This window comes from Lissotriton vulgaris, chromosome 12, assembly GCF_964263255.1.
Source record: "Lissotriton vulgaris chromosome 12, aLisVul1.2, whole genome shotgun sequence".
Taxonomy (NCBI): domain Eukaryota; kingdom Metazoa; phylum Chordata; class Amphibia; order Caudata; family Salamandridae; genus Lissotriton; species Lissotriton vulgaris.
Window position 1 is genome coordinate 758,067,226 of NC_141700.1, and position 26,268 is coordinate 758,093,493.

Consider the following 26,268-nt stretch of genomic DNA (forward strand, 5'->3'; position numbering starts at 1 on the left):
AGAAGGAAGGTGAGTGATAACAACTGCAGTGGGAGGGGAGTGGGAGCAGCTGATCAGTGATTGGGAAAGCGGACAACGTCGTAATGGAGTGAGGGGGCAAGGGGCGCGAAGGAGTCCAGCATAGGGTTCATCAGCTACGAGGAGGAAGTCAGGAGAGGTAAGCCAGGGGGCGTTGTCCTAGGGGGAGGGTCGTGCAGGCGGTAATTCTTTTTAGGTTTTAGGGTAGTATACTTGTGTATGTGTAGTGTATAGTAGTGTATTTGGAACTAGGGTAGTTTTAGGGGTAGTGTTTGGGATTAGGGACAGGACTGGGGGTAGGGGCAGGGTCGTGCTGGGGGTAGTGTGTTAGGATTTAGGGTAGTGTTCTGGTGTTAGTGTTTTAGGGTAGTGTTGGGGGGTCATGAAGGGTAAAGTTTGGGAGTAGGGACAGGACTGGGGGTAGGGTCAATGTGGGGGTAGTGTGTTAGGGTTTAGGGTAGTGTTGTGGTGTTAGTGTAGTGAAGGGTAGTGTTTTAGAGTTTAGGGTAGTGTCGGGTGGTCATGCAGGGTACTGTTTCAGTGTAGGGACCGGACTGGAGGTAGGGGCAGGGTTGTGCTGGGGGTAGTGTGTTAGGGTTTAGGATAGTGTTGTGGTGTTAGTGTAGGATAGTGTTTTAGGGTTTAGGGTAGTGTTGGGGTACCGTGCAGGGTAGTGTTTGGGTGTAGGGACAGGACAGGGGGTCGGGGGAGGTTTATGCAGGGGGTAGTGTTTTAGGGTTTAGGGTAGTGTTGTGGTGTTGTGTAGGGTAGTGTTTTAGCGTTTAGGGTAGTGTTGGGGTGTCAGCTCGGTAGTGTTTGAGTGTAGGGAGCGGGTTGGGGAACGGGGAGGGCCGAGCAGGAGGTAGTGATTTAGGGTTTAGGGTAGTGTAATGGTGGTTGAGTAGTGTAGTGTAGTGTAGTGTTTTGTTGTTTGGTTAGTGTTTTAGAGTTTGTTACGTGTAGGGTAGTGTTTTTGTATTTAGTATTTAGTGTAGTGTTGGGGTAAATGTTTGTTATTATTACAAGGCAAGTCTTTGGTTCGCATACATTAACATTTGCAATGTAAAGGTATGCGAACTAAAAACTTGCGTAGTAATCGTATTTGCTAAGTAAAAACTTCGTAGTAAAATGCTGTGAAGTAATGGTATGTGAAATAACGAGTCATATTCGCCTAAATAGGCATCAAGTGCATCAATCACTTACAGTGTGGAAGGCGCCACTCAGAGCTGGATGATGCCACTTCTTGGCAAAAGAGGGGATTCTCAACAATTTCTGGATCTAGTCTGACGCCTGGAGAATATTCTAAGGTAAGGAATCTGCGACTAGTAGTCTCTATTAGACATATCATATATTGCCAGTTCTTAATCATATCTCCTGCATACCTGAGAATTTCATCCTCAAGCTCCTGTAGTTTTCGCTTGCCAGCCGCAATGTTAATAACCAGCGAATCCTTTTGCTCTTCTAGCTCAGGGCGCTCTTTACGCACCACAATTCCCAGGAGTTGAGCCTCCATTCCCTGAAAAGGAAGAAAAGATAGAAGAGAAGCTATAAAGCGTAGCTGTGCGGCTTTCTTTCATTTCACTTATGTACAAAACAAAAAAGGAACATTAAACGTTCAAAGCCTGACTTTGCAGCTGCTGTCATTTTTAAGTTTTTATTGGAAATTTGAAAAATAGATAAACAGTAAAATGTGGCACCTTCGTATAATCATAAAAAGAGTGATCTGTGATACCACACAAAGGGGGAAATATTGCTATTTATAAATATAGTGAACATCTCACAATGGAGAAACTACTATCAATTACATCTTTGAAATCATCAAGGTCTTTTGAGCATTAGTGGTCTGTACAGGTTCACAATCCAATACCTACTTTCTATTGTGATCTAAAAACCAAAACGTGTTTACTTGATATAGATTCAGTTTATTTGGTTTAAGACCTCCAAGGAGATCAACAAAACATTTAAACATACATAAACATGATAATTAATAAAACTATTTAAAATTAAAAATGTCAATACAATTTTAAAAATACTTTAACCAAAGTTAAAAAAGGTGGTACAAATTAGAGTGTTTCACATGGACTATAGTATATGATAATGCTTCTTTAGCGCTTGTGATCCTATTGTTAGTAAACATTGGATATAAAAGCTTTCAAACAATATTTTTTAACAATGCCCAAGAAAAAGTATCAAGATTTAGGTACTAAATGTTTTAATGTTTTCTTTATGCCTCAGACTTGCCATTCTACCAACAATTGATTTAAGGAGGAGCACCCCCCCTTCCCCCCGATCGCAATAAAAACGCAAACCTCCGTAATTTCTGATCCAGAACTATTGCTATATAATTCTAAAGATTTTTACCAATGCATACGTGTTACTGTTCTGTACAATGCCAGCTTAGAAAAATGTGAACTGTTTGCTTTTAAACAGTTTTTTGCAATCCTATTCTTTAAGTCCACTTTGATATATTTTAAATTTTCTATAAACATCAACCTGGGAGAAACAGTTGCAACGACTAAATTTGTTCATTAATTTTTGAAAACTGATGTTCAATGCTAGCGCTTTCTTACCTAAAGCTTGTAAGGGAGTATTGGAAGCAAGATGTATTTGCACATCCTGCATATTATTGTCCCTAAGCCAATCAAATAGCTATTCACTCTGCAAAATTATTTTTCAGGGGCTTCCACTGGTATAGATTATTTAAAGGAGCATATGCTTTTCAATACAATATCCTCTATTCTATTGAAGAAGAAGAAGGAGAAGAAGAAGAAGAAGAAGAAGAAGAAGAAGAAGAAGAAGAAGAAGAAGAAGAAGAAGAAGAAGAAGAAGAAGAAGAAGAAGAAGAAGAAGAAGAAGAAGAAGAAGAAGAAGAAGAAGAAGAAGAAGAAGAAGAAGAAGAAGAAAGACACCACATCTTTATGTTTAATTGCATATAAAGGCGTTGGAGGCACCTTCATATTATAAACCCTTAAAAGAAGCAGAAAATGCAATTGCTCAAATATCTGTTAAAGGCATGACTGCCCCCACCATGCAGCAGAACCTTCCAAGATTCATTTTCAAATGGGAACTATTAGACAGATTCTGAGAAAAAGACAAGCTTAAATACGCATACTAAGATAGCCTTTCTAATATGTCTAAACTCCAACACAAATAGATGCATTTCCGGTTCTTTGAAAAAAATACATTTCTTATACTTAGAAACTATTGAGGCGCTGTTTCGAATATATTGATAAAGTATCGCAATCACTCCATGAATCCAATCTCAGTGAGATTGAAAGCAATTGTATCATTAGCATACATTCAAGTTGGACTGAAATGGAGCCTGAGACTGCTGGAACTTTCTTATGTGCTAAACATTTGTGGAAAATCATGTAGGTACAAAACAGAAGAAGGACAAGTGGAACACTTGTTTTAATCCATATGTTGTTTAAGTTTAGGTGGTCAAAATTTTGTCTGCTGCTATTAACACTCTAGAGCAGACCATGTATTAGAAAGCAAGGCAATACGTTTCAAAAGCCCAGGGGGAAGCTTCACATAAGCCATTTTGCATCAGAGAGTAAATCCACACCTTTTCAATCCATTAGTGTTAGCCCTCACAATTGTTAACTTTTTCACTTCTACAATGATCTTATACCAACTACACTATTTTGAAAGGAAACTGCGTTTGCACTGGGTCTCTTTTTTGCATTATTTGTTTATTTTAAGAGAAGAAACAATGGCATGATGCAGTGATGCACTGATTTTCTTAGGGAGCTACAGTGATGCACTGATTCTCTTAGAAGCTAATTAGATTAGCATGTCACAGTAGCATTAATGCACATGGCCAAGATTTAGTTTTCTAAAGTATGATGAGGCAAAAAAACTCACCTGCTGCTTGACTGCAAAGTTGACAATTGTGGTTTTGGAAGAGGCCTCAGGGGTATAATGTGGATTGGACAATTTTGTAGTGATATAGAAACGGAAAGCAGGATTGTACTCAATTTCCTTGTCGCCAATCTTTATTTGTAGCCGTCCAGCTGTATGACAAATGGAAAAGAATTTAAACTTCAACCTGGGACACATCATAAAGTACATATGACAACTTTGTAGGAACAAAGATAAACACTGTTTATGCACTAATTAGGAGATCCACTGGACATCCAAGCTGTTCACATGTAATTTTACTTGTACAGGCCAAAGCAGGACAAGGTTTTTTTGTATAAATGGTTGCAGTTTAGTGATACAGAGCTTGACTGAAGCAAGAACATAGGTCACATGCTTGTTCCAAAATACCACTGAGCAGGTGACCATGACCACGAGGGACGAAAGTTAAAGTGAGGAGCAAGACGAACAAGTTACTTGCCTTCGGTAATGCTTTTTCTGGTAGATACAGTATCTGCCTGTGGATTCCTCACCTTGTGAATATCCCCCTTGCGTCAGCAACATTCGGAAATTCTTTTGTAGCTTCGGGCCGACGTGGACGACGTCATAGAGGCTGACGTCACCGACACTAAAATAGGCCCACGCCAGCGGCGTGATGACATCAGTTCCGCCCTTTTTTCCGTGCCTTCGAGGCACACGGACGGACCAATGACAGTAGACATATACATAGTATACGCAGTACAAGTATCAAGGTAACACACACAGTGTGAAGTAAATGCAATTAAACATTTGAAATAAACAACTCCTTGACAATAAAGTAAATACATTACAGTAACTCTGACATAGAAGAGTGGATAACGGGGAGGCGGGTGGGTCAGTGAGGAATCCACAGGCAGATACTGTATCTACCAGAAAAAGCGTTACCAAAGGTAAGTAACTTGTTATTCTGATAGATACATCTGCCAGTGGATTCCTCACCTTGTGAATAGAGTCCCACAGCAGTTCCCACTCCCGGAGGAGGGTGTCTGTGAGAAGTTGGCCTGATATGTAGTGCTCACTATTCTAGTGATCACTGTGTATCATTCCAAACAACCCTTATTGATGATTGGTTGTAAGTCAACCTTATAGACCAGCTATCCTAGTAGCATGGACAAGAGCAGTCTTTAGGCTAAACTCTAGAGGGCGTGTTAAGCCAGCTGTTATACCATCACATATACCCCTTGAACACCAAGTGAAAGGACACCACACAAGTTGTTATGAAAATAAAAGGATATTTATTTATAACAAGTCTACCCTGATCTCTTAATGAGTCAGGGAGCTAAGCACACAACAAAACTCTTAAGAAAATACTTTAAGTTGCACAATTTACACAAATGCCTGAGGGGCACGAAAAACCATATACTACAAAAGTGGAATGCAAAATACTAGCAGGTAAGTAACAAGATCCAGAGGCTTCAGGATCGCTAGGACTACACTACAGAACCCTAAGGTTAGGAGCAGGAGGCCTAGGGAGATCGGGTGCAGAGTGTGCACTCTCACGCGGGATGCGGGACAAAGTCTATGGATACTAGTATTCGTAAAGTTACAGTTATCGGACGAATCCGACTAGATAGGCTGAAAATGAAAAAGGATTTGGACACTTAGATAGTGAACCTACGTTGGAGCACCGAAATGCTCAGGCTACCTAGCCCAGGGGCTGCGGCTGCATAGGGTTCAAAAGACGTCGGGAATCCTCGTTACAGTCTATGGAGCCTGAAAGAAGAAGTTGCTGGCAGGCGACCAGTGACGAAGTTCGATGTGATCCAAGCCTGGATCAATGATGGAGACGACCTGAAAGCAGAGGGGACTAAGGGCCAGATGTAGGTAGGCATTTACCGGTCGGTAACGGCCGAATTCGGCCGTTACCGGCCGGTAAATGCAATTTGAGATGTAGGGCCCTGTATTTTACAGAATCGGTAAATTTACCGATCGGTAAATTTACCGATTCTGTAAAATACCGAATCGGTATTTTTTCCGATTCGGTAAAATTGATATGTAGGTGGGACTCTTCTGAGTCCCACAAGCATTACAGAATCGGTATTTTACCATCAAATACTATTTGATGGTAAAATACCGATTCTGGTGTGCATGCACATGTGTGCATGCACACCTGTGCCATATGACAGGCAGACCTGCCCCTAGGGCTTGTATGCCTGCCACATGGCACCCAATCCTGTTTAGGGGGTGCCAGGACACCCCCTGCACCCTTGTGAAATTCGGTATTTACCGATTCGGTAAATACCGAATCGGTAAAGCCTATTGATTTCTATGGGCTTTGAAGCCCATAGGAATCAATAGGCTTTACCGATTCGGTATTTACCGAATCGGTAAAAACCGAATTTTACCGATTCGGTAAAAGGAAACATCTGGATTCCCTACATACCAACCCCTCACATTTACCGAATCTTAATTACCGAATCGGTAAAATTCGGTAATTTTCGGTAATTAAGATTCGGTAAATGTTACTTACCTACATCTGGCCCTCAGTTCTTAATCACTAGCCAGTGATTAGGTGAGCACCAGGATGGCACCAGATGAAGTCACCTCGACCAGGTGAGTGGGCGACGCTGGGCTCTGCAGTCTCTCGGACCAGGAGGCGTTGTCGGCGACCAGGATGGAGGTGCGAGCTGTCCCACGAAGGTGTCTGCTGTCGGCGATGCTGGACCCAGGATTGGGGCAACAAACCTTGGCAAAGTCAAGCCCACGCGGTGGACTCAAGATGGCGTCTGGAGTGGACCAGGAGGGTCCGGGGTGCTCCTCTCTTGGAAGGGAGCAAGGGCCAGTCTGGAGAAACCAGACCAGCAAAGAAAATCGTTGTGGTTCGTCCTCAGGAGGGCCACTAGCCAGCAGGCAAGTGACCGGACAACGCGGTGAGCAGCAAAGAGCAGAAGGGCCCCACGCAGATCTTGTGGATGCTGGGGGGCTGGACTTCGGTGCTGGAGCTGCTCAGGGTTAGGGCTTCTCAAACCCCAAAGCACTCACTCGAGGATCCCTCGGCGGTCGTGCTGGATAAGCGTCGTGCAGTTTTGAAGATGGCCGGTCACTTCAGGTCTCGTCACACCCACGAATCTCAGCTGGGCTGATGATGTAGGTAGAGGTCAGAGATGCCAGGGAATCCGGGTCTCGTCGAGCTGGGCAGTCTTGATCCGGAGGATGGACTTGCAGCAAACCGCATGCGCATAGATGGTGCCCGCTTGTGCAGGGTGGCTACTCCTTAGCCACAAGGGAGAGTCTTCAGAAATGTTCAAGAGTTCTTTCGTGGAAAGTAGTCAAGATTCAGAATCATCCAATTTGGGAAGGGGGCCGCTCCTACCTTTATACTAAAGAAACGGGCTGGCACGCGACTAGGTCCTGCCCATGGGTGGGACCAGGAGGGGGGTGGTTACACCCCTCTCCCTTGTCCGGACTTTCCCCAGCTCAGGGGCTGGTGTGCCCCTGGAACTGGTTCAAGCCGGCATATGCACAGTGAGCACCGGGGTGCCACTTGCAGTCACCTTCCTCTCAGCCCTGCCTACCTGGGATACACAAAACCCTGTCTGGGATGGTGCTAGCACCGCCCCTGACAGGAAACCCTTTGTCCAAGCTCTCCTCGCTGGAAGGACTCCCAGCAGCAGGAGGTCAGACTTGTGTCTGTGGTGGCAACATCCATTTTGTGATGCTGAGGCTCGAGTTAACTTTAACCGGGGTTCACAGTTACATACATGTCGTGTCCCTCTAGAAGGGTGGAATGCTAACCCCGTCGCCAGAATTGGCGAGGGGTTAGTATTCCAATTCGTATGACACCTTACTCGATATGTTTTGATAAAGCGATACCAAAGTTGGTAAATAACCGCAAGGATTATAATGCACTTGAGAGTATATGGTATGCGTTATCATGGAACAACTATTAGGACTTGGTTCCACAAGCTGCAGACGGGCTAAGCTCATGCCAGAGCACCATCTCACATAATTCCAAGCACTCTGCCTTCAGGATTGATAAGGCCTGCCATAGGAGTGACTGATAGGAATACATGTGTCATTTTAGGGTTAGATATAGGTATACTATATCTAAAGCAAAGGGTGTGTACACCACCTTGCCCCAGCTGTCGTGCAGCCAGTTGTGTCAGATTTAGATGGCCAGCCAGGGGTGGCATAATACATGCTGCAGCCCCTGGTAGGCCCTGGGTACACCTATGCCCTGGATACCTAAGGTATACTGTACAGGGACTGATAAGGTGGCCCAGTACCAATTGGTAAATGCACCTAAGGTACATGTGTGTCAATTTAGAGAGAGAACAGCGAGGCTGTGGGTCTGATTAGCAGGCCCACAGCCAGGGAAAGTCGTAAACCAGTGAAGCAAAAAGCTAAAATCTGGGGTGATCATAGGATTGCAGACCCTACTCTCCTACAGTGTCCACTCTTCTAAACCAAAAAATCCTGGTGGACAGAGCACGCAAAGTGGCCGTCCCTCCTCACCTCAGTGTCCAAGCAATAATGCATTGCGAAAGTGTGGAGAGAGGCCCAAGTCGTGGCTCTACAAATGTCCTCAACCGGCACACCTCTTGAAAGTGCAGATGTCGAAGACTTAGCTCTAGTAGAGTGAGCCCTTATACCCTCTGGAGGATCCTTACCGGCCAAAGAGTAGCGGATCTTTATACAGAGGATGATCCATCTTGAAAGAGTCCTCTTATGTACCGCTCTTCCTTTCTTGCAGCCAGCAAACCCAACTAAGAGCTGGTCATCAATTCGATAGTCTTTAGTTCTATCAATATAAAAACTCACCGCCCTCTTGGGGTCCAGACGGTGTAGTCTCTCCTCCTCCTAGGAAGGGTGAGGGGAGGATAAAAGGAAGGAAGGGTAATAGATTGACCTAGGTGGAAGGGAGTCACCACCTTAGGGAGAAAAGCAGCCCTGGTCTGGAGAAAAGAATACAACATTGGGGATAAAATCAACTACCTATCAAAACTAAAGATATACCACAAAGCCATTCGCGCAGCACGCGCCGCCTTTTACGCAGACCAAATCAACTCAAGCTCTAACCCAGCCAAAATAGTTTTTAAACTGGTTCAAGAATTGCAGCGTAGCAGGTCTCCTTCCCCCAGCATCTCGTCCACACAACAATGCGAAGACCTCGCCACGTACTTTGTAGAGAAAGTCCAAAAAATCTACAGATCCTTCCCTCAACACTCCCCCAATCCTACCAACCCCATCAATCCCACCCCCAACTGTACCACCTTAACTCACATCCCAGAAATCTCCTACGATGACCTCACAAAACTGTGCAGAAAGGTTAAATCTGGCTCCCCTGCAGACCCTATGAGGCCCACTCAATTCCTGGATTCACTCACCTTTTTTCTTCCTTCCATAGCTGCCATATTAAATCTTTCCTTTTCCTCTGCTAAGGTCCCGACTGCGTGGAAACAAGCCTGGGTTTCACCCATCATTAAAAAACCCACCCTGGACCCTTCTAAGCCGGAAAATTTCCGACCTATCTCTCTGCTCCCTTGGCTATCCAAACTTGCAGAGGCCCATGTAAATAGCATCCTTATCCAACACATGGACCAAAACAATATCCTGGACCCATCGCAAAATGGGTTCAGACCTGGCCATAGCACGGAGTCTGCTCTTCTGGCTACATCTGGACATCTCCGGACGATCTTAGATTCCGGTCAAAGTGCTGCGCTGATCCTTCTAGATCTCAGCACAGCCTTTGACACGGTATCCCACGACATCCTTCTTAATCGTCTGGAGACGGTTGGAGTCTCCGGCCTTGCTCTGACATGGTTCGATTCCTTCCTCAAAGACAGATCCTTCCGAGTGTCAGCCCCCCCTTTCTTATCCAAACCCCACCCCATCGCTCAGGGAGTTCCTCAAGGCTCTGCACTAAGCCCCTCCCTCTTCAACCTTTATGTGCAACCACTTGCAGCAGTGGCCAAAGAGTGGTGTCTGACACTAGTGTCGTACGCCGACGACACACAGCTGACCATCACCCTCACGGAAGGTCTCTACATCTCAGCCTCTAGATTCAAAGATGGTCTTGCTGCAGTGGCTCGTTGGATGACAGATAACTGCCTACAGCTTAACGCCGGGAAAACGGAAGTGCTACTCCTGGGCAAAAACACCAGCCACTGGAACGAGCACTGGTGGCCATCTTCCTTAGGCTCCATTCCTCCTCCCAAGTCCCTAGTAAAATATCTGGGTGTCTGGATGGATGCCTCTCTTAGCTATCAGGCCCATACTAAGAAAGTGGCCGCCACATGCATTGGCTTGCTGAGGAGTCTTAGTCCCATACTTGGCTTCTTCGATGCTAAAGTCCGCCAACTTATCATCCAAGTGACAATCCTCTCTCGCGTGGACTACGCCAATGTTCTCCTCCTAGGTGCTAACAAAAGCGAAGTAGCAAGACTGCAACGCGTGCAAAACGCAGCGGCAAGAGCCCTGGTCGGCCTCCCTCGCAGAAGCTCGGCCAGAGCCACTATCTGCAAATTGCACTGGCTACCCGTCAACTCCAGAATACAGTTCAAGACACTTGTCATGACTTTTAAAATCCTCAAACTTGGAAGCCCTCTACTGCTACGTCATCTTCTCACCCCCTATGTTCCGCGTCGTAAACTCAGATCCTCTAATCAGCACCTATTGAGCGTCCCCGCTCTAAACTCTGTCGCGTTGGCGGCCGCTCCTTTAGAGTATTGGGAGCTAAGCTCTGGAACGCCCTACCTCTAAACATCCGTTCCTTAGATAATCTCTCCACCTTCCGGAAGGCCATTAAAACTCACCTGTTCCCCTCTTGTTAGCTCTCCTCTCTCCTTGTATACCTAGCTCCGGTAGGGCTTCTGTGGCTTCTATAGCGCCGGGACACCTCTTTGCTGGGGCAGCTGTTTGCGCTTTACCAAAACCATAGAATAGAATAGAACCATTCGATAAGCATGAATGGTCAAGAATGGGGCTTGGAACTAGAGCTTGAAGCTCACTTACCCTCCTTGCTGAGGTAATCGCAACCAGGAAGACTGTCTTAAAGGACAAAAGCCTCATGGGACACTTGTGCAAGGGTTCAAAGGGAGAACCCATCAAGTATGTTAAGACAAGATTTAAATCCCACTGAGGAACAATAAAAGGAGTCGGAGGGAACTTATTTGTGAGGCCCTTCAAAAACCTCAAAACCACAGGAGATTTGAAAAGAGAAGGCTGGTCCGGCAAACAGAGAAATGCCGACAATGCCGAAAGATAACCCTTTACCGTAGCAACAGCAAACCCTTGCTGCGCCAAAGAAAGAGCAAACTGTTATACATTAGATAAATGGGCTTTCAAAGGGTCAACATACACTCCCCACACCAAGAGACAAATTTTGACCATCTACAAGAATAAATGGATTTAGTGGAGTCACGCCTAGCCGATAATATGACGTCCACCACGTCGTGTGGGAGAGAAAAGGAATTCAGGTTGCCCCCTTCAATCTCCAGGCATGAAGGTGTAATGTCTGGAGGTGGGGGTGTAGAACCTGCCCCTCCATTTGAGAGATGAGATCTGCTCTGAACGGGAGACGGAGCGGCGGGCGAGAGGAAAGGTGGAGAAGATCCGTGTACCACACCCTTCTTGGCCAATCCGGGGCGACCAGAATAACTTGGGCCCGGTCTTGGCGAATCTTCCTCAGAACCCGAGGAATCAAAGGTATGGGAGGAAACGCGTAAAGGAGTTGACTTGCCCAACTCAACTGAAACGCGTCTCCCAAGGCTCCTTGCATCGGATACTGGAGACTGCAGAATGACGGGCAGTGAGCATTCTCGCAAGTGGCGAACAGGTCCACCTGAGGAGTCCCCCACGTCTGAAAGACGTGACAAATCACCTCTGGGTGAAGCCTCCACTCGTGGTCGGCCGAGAACTGCTGACTGAGACTGTCTGCTCGCACGTTCAGAACTCCGGCCAGATGATTTGCCATCAGACAAATCTGATGGCCCTGAACCCAGGACCAGAGGTGCAGAGCCTCCCTGCAGAGACACTGCGACCCCACTCCTCCCTGCTTATTGATGTACCACATCGCGGTCGTGTTGTCCGTCAGGACTTGAACCGACAGACCGCGAAGGGAAGGCAGGAAGGCCTTGAGCGCCAAACGTATCGCCCGCAATTCCAGAAGGTTGATGTGAAGCAACCTTTCCTCTGGAGACCAAAGACCCTTGACCTCTAGATCCCCCAGATGAGCACCCCACCCTAGAGTGGATGCATCCGTTATCACTGTGGCCACCAGAGGAGGTAGATGAAAAGGCTTTCCCTGAGACAGATTGCCTTCCACACTCCACCAAGACAGATCCGCTGCAGTTTCTCTGGAGATCCTCACAGACTCCCTGAAATCTCCGTTGTGTTGATATCACTGCCTGCAGAGGCACCACTGGAGCGCCCTCATGAGCCAGCGTGCATGGTTGACCAACAGAATGCAGGAAGCCATCAGACCGAGCAGGCGAAGGACCTTCAGGACTGGAACGACCGCTCCATTGTAGAATAAAGGAATCATTTCCTGTATGTCGCGAATCCTTTGAGGTGGAGGGAATGCACAACATACAGTTGTGTCCAGTACAGCACCTATGAACAGGTTGCGCTGGGAGGGCACCAGGTGAGACTTGGGTATATTGATTGAAAAACCCAACCGGTACAACAACTGAGTTGTCTCCTGCCGATGCTGGAGCACTTCTCTGACAACTCTGCTTTGATAAGCCAGTCGTCCAAATAGGGGAATACTGGAATCCCCGACCTTCTGAGATGTGCTGCCACCACTGCCATCACCTTGGTGAAGACTCGAGGCGCAGTAGTAATTCCAAAAGGAAGGACCGCAAACTGATAGTGTTGCGATCCCACCGTAAAACGGAGATACTTCCTGTGCGACCATCCAGTCTTCTTCTAGCAGCGCTTGAAGAACCTGTGCAAGGGTGAGCATCTTGAATTTCTCTTGTTTCAGATAGAGATTCAAAATCCTGAGATCCAGGATTGGACGAAGCCTGCCATCCTTTTTGGGTATCAGAAAATACCGGGAGTAGCATCCCTGACCCCTTTCCTGCTCTGGGACCACCTCTATCGCACCCTTTCTTAATAGTGTCTGCACTTCCTCCTGTAGTAGTAACAGATGTTCCTCCGTGCAAAAACCTTGGCAAGGAGGGTAATTGGGAGGGAATTCCCGAAAGGGAAGGGCATACCCATTTTCTAAGAGATTGAGAACCCAAAGATCTGATGTAACCGATTCCCAATCCCATAGAAAGTAGGTAACTCACATGATGCTGAATTTCGGATCTAGGGCTGCTTTTCTGAGGCTGGGGGGTTTGGAGGAGGTAGAGGAGGAAGAGGCTTGACGACCTCGAGGTCGAGCCTTTTGTCTTCCTCTATATGTCTTGTACATTTGATTCTGCTGCTACTGCTGCTGCTGCTGACCTTGCCGATAGTTGCGAAAGGAAGAGCGACAAAAGCCTCTGAACCTCTTGGCTCTAGAACCTCTGACTTGAAGCCCTAAAGATTTGGCAGTAACCCTACTGTCCTTAAATCTTTCTAAGGCTGTATCAGCCTTTTTGCCAAAGACACCAGATCCATCGAACGGCAGATCCAGCAAAGCAGCTTTAACATCTGCTGAAAAGTCTGAAGTTTTCAGCCAAGCCGATCTCCTTGTGGCAACTGTAGTGCCAATAATACGTGCCACTGAGTCCGCAGTGTCCAATGCGCTTTGTATCACTTGACGTGCCGCTGCCTGTGCGTCAGATAACACCTCCTCAAAATCCTTCCTGTTGTCATCAGGGATCTTAGGAGCCAAAGAACGCATAGTATCCATAAGGGCATGTACATACCTCCCCATAAGGAAAGTGGCATTAGTTGACTTCAACGCCATACTAGGAGAGGAGAAGGTCTTTTTAGCCACCTGATCTTGCTTCTTTGCATCCTTATCACCAGGCACTTGAGGAAAAGCACTCATAGTCTTTTTAGAACAGGTTGCGTGTATGACAAGACTCTCAGGTGAAGGATGATACATCTGCCAGTGGATTCCTCACCATCAGAAAAGCAGGGTCTTCAGGTGCAACCCTGTACCTTCTCGCCAAACTCTTGGAAACTGCCGGTGCTGTTAAAGGCTTTTTCCACACCTCCATAATAGGCTCCGTTAAGTCCTCATTAAACGGAAGCAATGGTTTCACCACCGAGCTGGGCGAATGTAAAACTTCTGTAAGAAGATTGGACTTAAACTCCACTGTTGGGAAAGTCAATTGCAGAAGTTCCGCTGCCTTCCTCATCACCACATGATAAGGCTGGACGTCCTTTGAAGGCGCATCAGAACTGGACGGTAACTCCCACTCCGAGAAAAATCCAGGCCACTAGCATCAGCTAGATCCTCAAAGCAGTCATCTTCCAGCTCACCTTCCTCCATATCAGAATGTAACTCCATAAATCTCTGCTCTTCCATAAGGCGCTGTGCCTCCTTCCTGGACCACTCCTTAACACCCCTCACCGCTGGATCCACCAAAGACTCCGACGGAGTCTGAACCGACGTCGGCATCGAGTCCGATGGTCCAGTGGGTTGCCCTCGAGGACGAACTAGAACGGGCGACGCCAGTACCAGCGTCGACGACCTCGGCGGAGCCAGGTAATGCCATTGCGGCGTCGTAGCCGGCATGAGCGGCATGAATGCAGCCGTAGCATAGGAGTGAGGGACTCCTAAGTTGAAGGCCAGAGGACCCAAAGGACCCGAAGGTGCGCCAGAAGGGTACCACGCCCTTGAAAAGACACCATACATTGCGTTTAAAAACGCTGATTGGTCTTGGCCTGGAGCTGGAATAGGTGGCTGAAGCCGCTCAGGCTGATCTTGAGGAGGGTTCGGATTCGGCTCGTCAACAAGCGCATAATCCTCATCCACATGAACTTCTTCCTCCTCTCGGGCCGGGGACGGCGCCGGATTCGAACCCCGAGTCGGCGACTGAGCTTGTGACTCCGAAGGCGAAGCCTCACCTTCCTGATCTGAGACAGCCAACGTGACCACCTTGGAGCGTACCTTCTTCGGTGACCTCGACCTCGAGTCCGACTCCTTACCGGAATGACGCCGGGACTCATGTCACTTCTTCTTATTTCTCCTCCTTGACTTCGAAGCATGGTCTGAAGCGGACTTCGAAGTCGACTCTTTTCGAGATCTGGATCTTGACTTCGGTGACCTCGACCTCGCCCTTCTCGAATGAGATCTCGAAGATTTTCTTCCCTTGTCACCCTTCACCTTCGCCACCAGAAGTTTGGTCTCCCTTTCCCGCAGGGCCTTCGGGTTCATCTTCCGACAAGACGAACATCCATCCACATCATGGTCAGAACTTAAACACCATATGCAGTCCTCGTGCGGATCCATGATGGACATCATTTTTCCGCATTCCCTGCAGGGCTTGAAGCCGGTCTTCTTTGTCGACATCGTGTTGCAACAAAAAAGCAGAAAAGCAAAGATAAATGTAACAAAGTCACTAGAAAGCTACTGAGATTGTCCAAAACCGTTAGCGTCGAAGACGCGGAAAAAAGGGAACTGATGTCATCCCGCCGGCGTGGGCCTATTGTAGTGTCGGTGACGTCAGCGGAGTCGCGTGCGATGCCGTGCTTCTATGATGGCGTTCACGTCCACGTCGGCACAAGGCACAAAGCTACAAAAGAATTTCCGAATGGTGCTGACGCAAGGGGGATATTCACAAGGTGAGGAATCCACTGGCAGATGTATCTATCAGAAAACAAGTTATCTAGAGGGGTATAGGTGAAAGCAAATGCAGGACATGCTGATGCAATCAGTTCAGGAAATAAATGGCATAGAAAATGTGCAGAAATGACAGGTTTCTGTTATTTGCTGCATACACTGTCAAGGGGAGACCTCAGTACATCAAAGAGGTTACTTTCTCAAAATAATTTCATGCAGATGTATTAACCTCAGAGAATAAGAGACTGCTGTACATCTCAACCATACCAAAAACTACACAGGTCTCTACCAAGTTGGTCAGGGCAGAGTGGCATATCCAATCGCAGATTAATATTTTAATAAGAACTTTAAGGGCTTTACATTTTTATAATGAATCTGTCTTTTCACAATTCTTTTTACTTTCTTACTGTTCATTTTATTGGGAGAGTCAGAGTTTATTTTAGGCTATTCTTTGATGACAAATGGTGAATGACAGCTCTTCTGGGGGCCGGCATCAAGTTGTTATGGCTCTTTTTGATGTCAAGTTCAAAGAGAGATTTCACAGTGTGAATTATGGTTCCACAAATGATGTACAGTCTGGAGTCAAGCTTCAGAAGCAATGTCACAGTCTGCTCTATGTATTAACTCCATTTTGTAACATCAATCGCATAAGATGCATGTGTAGCTTGCACTGCTTGAAATGTGACGTGCCCAGCATGAGATAGGCACACAAAGTAACAGTCATCATTAACAGTTTTATTCACAGTTTGGACATCATAACAAAAGACTGGATTAAGGCTAAGTATATATCAGGCCGGTTTTAGATGCAGTACTCTGCACACTTTCAAAACAATAGGTAGAACCTTATAAAATTCAAGGGAGGAAATCTGAATTGCCCTAAAGAAAGTCCAGGACTCACTGGGGCCAGTTTTAAAGGGCTGAAACATATTGACATTAGGATCGACCATTGTATCCTCACCACCCTACTTCTTATCACTTTTAATATCCCCATTCACTCCACTAATAAAGGGTTACCTGGAGTTAATGGAGGATTTTTATTTTTTAAATCTCCTGGCCTACTTCTCCTAACCGCTCCCTGAAATACGGTGAAGCCCACCCTGACCTTTAGGAGTCAGGGTGAACCCGTTGACGAAGCATGACACTACTAGAGTGTGTGATGGTTGTATAACAAAAATGATTTTTTTTCCTTCACCGCCACTAAGTGGACGGTGTACCACCTGTCAAGAGTAGTGCCTCACATCACATACAATAACAGGGTGGGATACGTTTTTGTCTGTTAGTATTAAATAGGGAGGAAGTATTCCTCCAGCTCCTCTTCAACAAGCAGAAGAATCTTTCCACACTTCTGGCTTGAATTAGGGTGTCTACCCCCTTTTTCTGAAGTCAAGACTTATCTGAAATGTGACCTGGCCATCTCAGCCCTTCCAATTTGATAGAATGAATACAATTAAATATGGTAATAATAATTATTATCAGACTGCAAAGAGACAATTTCGTTCCTTTTGTGCTCATCATAGATGGTTATTATTATTAATATACGTAGCTGTAATAGACTCCATAGAGTGAGGGATTACGAAGTTCAAGGGAGAGTTCACCATATTTTAATTATTTGAAATAAAACTCTGTTTCTAATGGATACTTCTAACCGTACATTATTCACCTTGTGAATACCCCTAGGCGTCAGACTGGATCTGCAGATTATTCTAAATGCTGAATCCATGCACCAGTAGGTGGCATCATGCAGCTCTGCGTCAGATTTGCCCCACCCAGGAAGTGATGCCAGAGCCACATATATACGTCACCCCTTGCTCGCTGACATCTGTTCCTTTCTTTCTGTGCCTTCGGATGTGGATCCAGAGCTCACTCCCATACATTTTTCTTGTCTCAGTGACAGGTTTTTGACAGCTGTTTTCTCCATAGAGTGCAGATTATGTCCCATCCAAGACTGCAGGGTTTAAGCCTAGAAGGTACTGCCAAAAGCAGACGTCTGTGAAAGATGTCCACCAGGTATGGCTCTGGTGCCTAGCCTCTTTGGATGACTCACAAGTCTTGCAGGGATTGCGCATGAATGAGTCCCAAAGTGATCTGGAACAATATAACCAAGGTCTAAGTACCAGCATTGGTCAAATTCAAGGATGCCGATCCATACCCGTTCTTGCATCCTTTCCAGCAAAAGGTCCTATTCACACTCCACATTGCAAAATAAGTCTGAATAAAAAAGAAACACAATAAGTCGAAGCTTGATTCTTTCTCATTTTGCCACTTTAGTCAGGAATAGGTACATGGGTGTCAAGGTGTCTCCTGATCTCAGTACTGGTCCTCTATCAAGGGACCGATTCTAGAGTTTATAACAATGCAACCTGAATTTGAAGGTCAATCTGAAATTTCACAAGTTGATGGCTTCAAGGAAGCCGTGTTGAGTATTTTTGGCACCATTCTGACACCCTTTGGCTCACCTTCTGGCCCAAAGCATATGAGATGGCCAACAGGTGGGCTACCATTGGCATATCTGTTGTTGATGTTGTTCATGAGTCTGCCCCTCTTGACTCTGCTGCTGTGTCTTCCCCAAATCCGAAGCCGACACTCACCCTGACTTCAAATCCAGCTCCAAGATCTTTGCCTGTCCTGGTGCATCAGAACCACCACCAATGCCAGAGGAAGACATATTATCTTATCGGACCCAATATCACCTCGGTTGAAGTCACCTCCTTCACAACATTTAACGCAGCTAGTACAATCTCTTCACATGGCTTTTGTTTCAGATTCAGAACACAGCCAACATGGTGATGGTGATTACGGGGTGATGCGTCCCACTGTTATGATGAGGACAGTCTTTTCATGTACCTTTAAGATGCCATTGGTGACACATTTCCTTGAATACTAGGTTTAACTCTTACCATCTACACAGGAACCATCTTCTTTCGCTGTTGTGTCAGATGGTCAGAAGGCTCCAACATGGACAGACATCTACAGTACAACTCCTTCCATAAAAATTATGCTTCAACAGACACACAAGTGCTTGGGCCAAAACCGCCTCCTGCCCACCAGTCAGCAGAAAGATTGCCAAAAGACATAAATCTGTTTTTAGTGATCATCCTTTCCTTGTGCAACACCCTCTACCTAAGTTTGGTGATCCTGGAGTTGACAAGGAGACTCAACCCTACCTCATTCGGTGCTACACATTTTTCGAAGAGAATCTTCTCACTTAGCCCCACTCTCAGCTCAATAAAGGCCAGTTTACCTCCTGGGAAGATACTCACATGTGTTGTGGGATATGGTCAATGAGATCTTGCCAACATCACTAAAGATTTCCACACCAACTGTGCGCCGATTTCCAAGATGGTCAGGATGCAGCAAGGTACCTCATCCGTTCTGGGTTCTCACCACTGATGGCTTGGGCAGGACAGTGGGTACCAGTGTGGCCTTCTGGTGCCAAACATGGATAAGATCCTCAGGTGACATTCAACTGTCACTAATAGATATGCCATTTGATTGCACACGTGCCTCCTGAGATAAAGTCGACTCAGCCCTGGAGTGCTTTCAATAAAGCAGGGCCACAACATGCTCCCTTGGCCTTTCTACAATTGTGTGGCAGAATCCCCAACAGTTCTGCCCCTATCCCGGCTTTGTAAGGGGCTTGGTGCAAAAATATAATGCCAAGGTACACAGCCACTGCAACAGACATGCCCAGTCCGTTTCAAGGCTGAGCTCAGGGATCTGGCTACAACATCCAGGACCTCTGGGGCAACGCACTGCTTAGTCCCTGCTCCCTGCTAATGCTACCAAGCTGCATTAACTTGCCCTCAATGGCATACGGCCATCCTGTTAGAGACAGCATAGGATATTACCCAAATGGGTGGCAGACTATCACATCCTATAAATGGGAGCTCCAAATAGTCCAGCAAAGTTATTCCTTTCAGACCCAACTGCATATTCCACCTACATCAGTGCAGGTTGCCGGAAGACCATTCGTACATTTTGTGGCTGGAGGTCGAGGCTCTTATGGGCAAAAGAGGCATAGAGAGGGTCCTGGCTTTAGAAATTTGGGACTGAATGTTACTCCTGTTATTTTCTGTTGCCATCTTGTTTTAGATCTATGCGCTCTCATTTCTGCCTGAAAAAGGTCACATTCAAGATGCTCACACTGGCCCATGTTCTACCTGGATGGGGATGCATGACAGTACCATGCATGCCATTACTACATCTGCCTTTACAATGCATCGTTAACAACGCAAAGGTTTACCATGCATATGCCTTTACCAACAAAACCTTTATTACGAAAATTTAAGTATTGTGCAGGTAAGTATAAAGCATGTGTATTTATATACATGTACACACACATGCTTTAAACTTACCTGCAAAATACTTACATTTACAGCTAAGTATAAAGCATATGTATTTTTATATATATATATATATATATATATATATATATATATATATATATATATATATATATATATATATATCCCAAAATCACTCCTTCCACTTCCACCAAAGCCTCGGCGGCGAAGAAAGAGATGCGAACCACTTCTTTTTTCAGGCAAGATGTTTTATTTCAACCTAGCAGCAGTCAACAGATGACGCGTTTCGGGCTCAGGCGCCCTTGTTCACATCAATATATATATATATGTATGTATTTTGTTTTTGTAGAGCGCCCATTTCACCATTAGGTCTCATAGCGCTGGCAGAGGGTATGGGAGATGCGAAAGGGAGAGGAAGTTATACTGTTGTCCTGAATAGAAGAGTTTTAAGTTCTCTCCGAAAGATTTTGTGATTCTGATTGGATCTTAGAGCTGAGGGCAGGGAGTTCCATGCCAGAGGCCCAACCTTTGAGAAACTCCTATCTCCATTTCTAACAGTACGAACTCAAGGTATCTTCAAGAGATATTTATTTGAAGATCGTAATGTTCTTTCTGGGCAGTAATATATATATATATATATATATATATATATATATATATATATATATATATATATATTCACTGAAAAAACCATAGGTTTCACACCAGCTATAGTTAGGTGGAAATTTTACTCGCATAAAACCATTGAAATTCCCACGTTATAGTTAGTTGGACTCACTATAACTTGCGCGTGCAATGCACTGCTGATGACGTCACATATTACATCACTCATGACATGGTCAGTGACATCACTCATGACATCACTCATGACATCACTGTTGACAACATCCTTGTGACAAAGTGGCAGACCTCCTATCAGCATAAAATAACCTTTGACACACACATTCAAAAATAGAAACTAACATTTTCTTAAAAAAGGAGAAACCAATACCAATTACAACAACTTATTAGGTAATTCCAACATCTACATACACATCTACTCATTCACCAACAGTTCTATATAGTCACTCATGCATGTACTTACTCATCATATGTACTCATACACCTATACATCCTGTTACACACTAATACTCATCCATATAGTTACTCACACACAAATTCACACATGCAAATTAACTATCAAAAAAACATTTACTTGATTATACTGCTATATGCACACCACTACACATACTTCTACAGAAACGGAAACATATTTACTCTCTTAAACAATCAATTATAAAAACACATACTCACTAACCCACCCATACACACAATCATCCACCCATACAGTCTTGCACACATGCTGTCTTCAAAATACATACAAATAGTGAGTCACTCATTCATGCATCTGTGCTCTAAGTAATATCCCCCACCGAACCATACAGACACTGATACTGATACTCAAAAAAACAACTAATAACCCATATACACACTCATGTAGCTACTCACCAACCCATGCAGCCACGTATACACAAAGTGAGACACAGATACAGATATTTAAATATTAAAACATTACTCGCTAATATATGTATTCACTAAGATACATTTAATAAGTCAGTTAACCAATCAATTTTACACAAAAAACATCCATTTAGACATTTATTTCCCTATTTATTCTTCCATCAACCTTTAGATATACATATATAAAAAATATTTATTTTTCGGAAAGATACACATTCACTGGATGATGTCATCAGTGATGTCATTTGAGATGTCATCAGTGATGTCATGAGTGATGTCACTGACCATGTCATGAGTGATATAATATATGACGTCATCAGCAGTGCATTGCATGCGCAAGTTATAGTGAGTCCAACTAACTATAACGTGGGAATTTCAATGGTTTTATGCGAGTAAAATTTCCACCTAACTATAACTGGTGTGAAACCTATGGTTTTTTCAGTGAATTTAATAGGTTTTTTAAATGCTAATTCCTAACTATAACTGGTGTGAAACCTATGGTTTTTTCAGTGAATATATATATATATATATATATAATTTCTATGGCAAAATGAAACCCCTCATTTTGTTCTTTTTCAAATTAAATGTATTAAGTGTTACCACTTTATTCCAATCAAGATGACTACAGGTGTGCCATACTTTTGTCATAAGTGAGACTGTTAGAGTTCTAGTTGTTCTTTAGAACACTCTGGGACATTCTTTCATTGGGCTATAGTTGGGCTACATCTGGCTGATATTTGGGCTACATTTGGGCTCTTTTGTCTCTGGTGGCCATCTTGGGAGACTGCATATCAGAATTTTTTTATGAAATATAAGAGGATTTGAGAAGTCACTCAAAATGTGCCCTAATTTTTCTTTCTTCAGCACTAATCATAATTTCTATGGCAAAATGAACCCCCTCATTTTGTTCCTTTGCAAATTAATGTTTTAAGTGTTAACACTTTATTCCAATCAAGATGACTTCAGGTGTGCCATACTTTTGTCATAAGTAAGACTGTTAGCGCTCTAGTTGTTCTTTAGAACACTCTGGGACATTCTGTCATTGGGCTATAGTTGGGCTACATCTGGCAGATATTTGGGATACGTTTGTTTTTTTTGTCTCTGGTGGCCATCTTTGGGCTACATTGGGCTACATTTGGGCTCTAACATATATATAGCCCAATGTAGTCCAATATATATTTTTTCAAAGTTAATTTTCGTAAAATCCACTGGAGCATATATCTTGAGACATAGCAAAGGCACATCGGGGTACCAGTCCCTACAATTTTGCCAAGTTTGGTGGAAATCCATTCAGCCGTTCGGGCTAAAAGTGAGTTTGACCGCCCTATGGAAATTAACATGGAGAAAACACGTTTTGGGACCCCCTTTTATCTCAGCCCCCGCTTGACGAATCCCCCCCACATTTTCAGGGAAAGAGCAGAGCGGAGCGGGCCACGAACTTTGAGAAATTCGTGAAGATTCGTCCACCGGCGCCAAAGTTATTCCCAATAGAATGTTGCGGATTTCCTATGGAAAGTAGATCCTAACTATAACTACCTACTGGCGACCGCCAGTAGGTAATATATATATATATATATATATATATATATATATATATATATATATATATATATATATATACACACACACAAACACATATACATGTGATCAAGGCCGTGAAGACACAGCTGAAACGCGTCCTGCAATGCAATAAAGCACTTTAATTTGGAAAGCACGTTGTGGTCCGTACCTGTTTGTTCCAAGGACTTGGATTTCGGGACTGTGGAGATATATATATATATATATATAAATATATATATATATATATATACTAGCAGCCCGTCCCGACCTTGTCCGGGAGCAATCAGGCTTCAGGGCCCCCGCCCGCCCCTACGTTATCCGTGGGTCCCCCGGATCCTTCCTTCATATATTGCAGTATTATACCTCTATGTTTCCTTTGTACGCTTTTGTAACCTGCACACGTCACTTTTTCCTTATGTAATGCACCATTTGCTAGCTCTTGTATTTTGTTGGCTCACAATTTTCACTTTTGTAATGCACTCACTTTTGTAATGCACGGTTTGCTACCTCTTTTACTTCATTTAATGCTCACCGCTCCTCCCCGCCTGTATTTCACCTACGCTCACCGCTCCTCCCTGCCACTTTTTCCTCAAGTAATGCACCGTTTGTTACCTCTTGTATGTTGTTGGCTCACGATTCTCACTTTTGTAATGCACTCACTTTTGCCGTTTGCTACCTCTTTTGCTTTATTTAATGCTCACCGCTCCTCCCCGCCTGTATTTCACCTAGGCTCACCGCTCCTCCCCGCCTGTATTTCACCTATGCTCACCGCTCCTCCCCGCCTGTATTTCACCTATGCTCACCGCTCCTCCCCGCCTGTAGCTTTTATATTTCACCTACCTCATCCGCAGCTCACCGCTCCTCCCCGCCTGTCCGCCGCTCCTCGCCGCCTGTCCGCCGCTCCTCCCCGCCTGTCCGCCGCTCCTCCCCTCGCTAATGTCCGCCGCTCCTCCTCGCGTACGCCGCTCCTCTCTGGCTCCTGATGTCAGCATGCAGGTCGCGGCCGGCCGGCGCTACTTCCAAGGAACTACTTTTTTTTTAGGTAAATGTTTTAAATAACGTATATTTTATAATTTTATATAGCCTATGTCCATCTACAGACCCTGCCAATTACAACGATGTATCAGGTGTTTGGATTGGCGCTGTGGTTCCCGAGTTTACCCGCCTCAAAGTTCTTTCTTTATAATAGTAGTATAGATATATACATATATATACATATATACATATATATATATATACATATATATATTCACTAAAAAAAACATAGGTTTCACACCAGTTATAGTTAGAAATTAGTATTTAAAAAAACCTATTAAATTCACTGAAAAAACCATAGGTTTCACACCAGTTATAGTTAGCTGGAAATTTTACTCACATAAAACCATTGAAATTCCAACGTTATAGTTAGTTGGACTCACTATAACAAGCGCGCCTGCAATACACTGCTGATGACGTCACATATTACATCACTCATGACAGATTATGGAAGATGTGAGCACTCCTGAATGTTAAAGGCAAAAATATCTGGTGTTTACCCGGTAAGGGTGAATCGGTATGGTCACGGAAGTTAATTTTGATTGGAATCTAGTGAGATGATATTGATTTATGCCCACTGGGGTGAGATTTGGTTGTTTTATTTTCATTTGGATTGTACAGTTGATAACCAATAATCAAGAAAGAACTTGACTAACCACTGGATGGTATAACTGATGTAAGGACAAATCAGTATTGGAATGAAGATTAAATTCCTAAATTATGTGTGATGCACGCACAGTGTGCAAACGATGCAATGACATTTAATAAGTTTAAGCCCACTGGGGCAAAATGACAAATGGATTGACCTCGGTGGTCGTAACAAACGGACAATCGGAACCGGCTAATTTGGTTCTATAAGTCAAAAATATACGGCATCCATAAAGCGGCTATCACACTGTGTGGGTTAAGCGTTGAAAACAGTCAAGGATTACCTAAAGATTGTATATTGTGATATCCAAATGACGGAATCGGACATGGTACTATGGGACTTGTAGTTCCGAATGAATTTACAGTTACAAATCGGTTAATGATTGAAAGATATTTGATGGCCAAAAACTTTGGGGAATGCTTATGTTTATAACAATGAACTCAAATTTGGATACAGAAGAAATAATGTATCAGCAATGATAGAATGATAAAGTGTGAGAGAGTTTGTTTTCACTGTTTACTTTTTGTCACATGATGAATGTTTTTTTCAATTTGTATATAACTTTATTGTTTGAACGCTTGAACTCACTCGTGATCAAGCGGCTGCGAAACGCGTTGGGTGTGAGCGCAAATAAAACTTCACCGTAAATGCATATGGGCCTCAACTTGTTGTCTTTTGGATGATAATATAACAACTTCTGCATTGGGTATATATATATATATATATATATATATATATATATATATATATATATATATATATATATATATATATATATCCAATAGCACGATCTCGAACCTCCAACCAGTGGCGAACAAAGACCAGCGAGTCCCAAAGTAAGGCAAAGATGTTTTTTATTGCACTAGTCTCAGAAAGTGCGCAGCGGACTGACGCGTTTCGGGCGGATGCCCTTGATCACAGTGAAATGCAATATTGAACGCCTTATTCTTAAATGCTGTGAATTACACCATGAATTAATGAAAATAGACAACATACTTCAAAGTAGAAGTCATTCCCACTATGAACAATAAAAAGGTCCTTTGTAGTGTGAATTATTGATACAGTAATTCCATGTTTGTCTTTCGTATATTCAGATATAACTGAATAAATTAATTGGTATTGTTATATCTGCATGAATGCAACGATGTGAATACCACCCTCGAATATTTTTAACCCAATACCGACAGTACATGATATTATAAATACATTATAACAAAGCAGCATGATTAGATGTGCAAAATGTCGCATTTGTAGAACATAAATAGATAAAATGCATAATAAAACGGCATGTGTTAAAAAGTAATATTGTGAATACTTAAAAAACACATTTTGTTATCCAAAGTTGGAATGTGCAAATATCGCAATGTAAACTAATTAATGCATTTGATGACTGTCATATGTTATGGGTTATGCATACATATGTCTGCTTGATAATTATTGGGGACATCTACAGTAGATGGCAACCCCACAATTTAATAGAAAAAAAGGGGGGGGGGAAAAATTAATTAAATAAAGGAGGGTGGTAATGCAAAACCAAAAACTGGAAAGGTTGAATCCAAGTAATACAGTCGACAAAATTGTAAGGAAAATCCAACAAAGTACAACCTAAAAAGAAAAAGTGGAATCTACCTATACAC

General features: G+C 44.0%; 1 protein-coding gene across 1 annotated transcript in view; it reads right to left on the reverse strand.

Moving 5' to 3' along the window:
• The window catches only part of DNAH2 (dynein axonemal heavy chain 2), a 2,538,822-nt gene that overhangs the window by 310,284 nt on the left and 2,202,270 nt on the right, over positions 1 to 26,268 (reverse strand). The window contains exons 71-72 of the mRNA XM_086946066.1: positions 3,886 to 4,034; positions 1,401 to 1,534 (exon numbers count right to left, since the gene is read on the reverse strand). Coding sequence (XP_086802192.1) covers positions 1,401 to 1,534; positions 3,886 to 4,034 — 283 coding nt within the window. The remainder of the gene's footprint in view (positions 1 to 1,400; positions 1,535 to 3,885; positions 4,035 to 26,268) is intronic.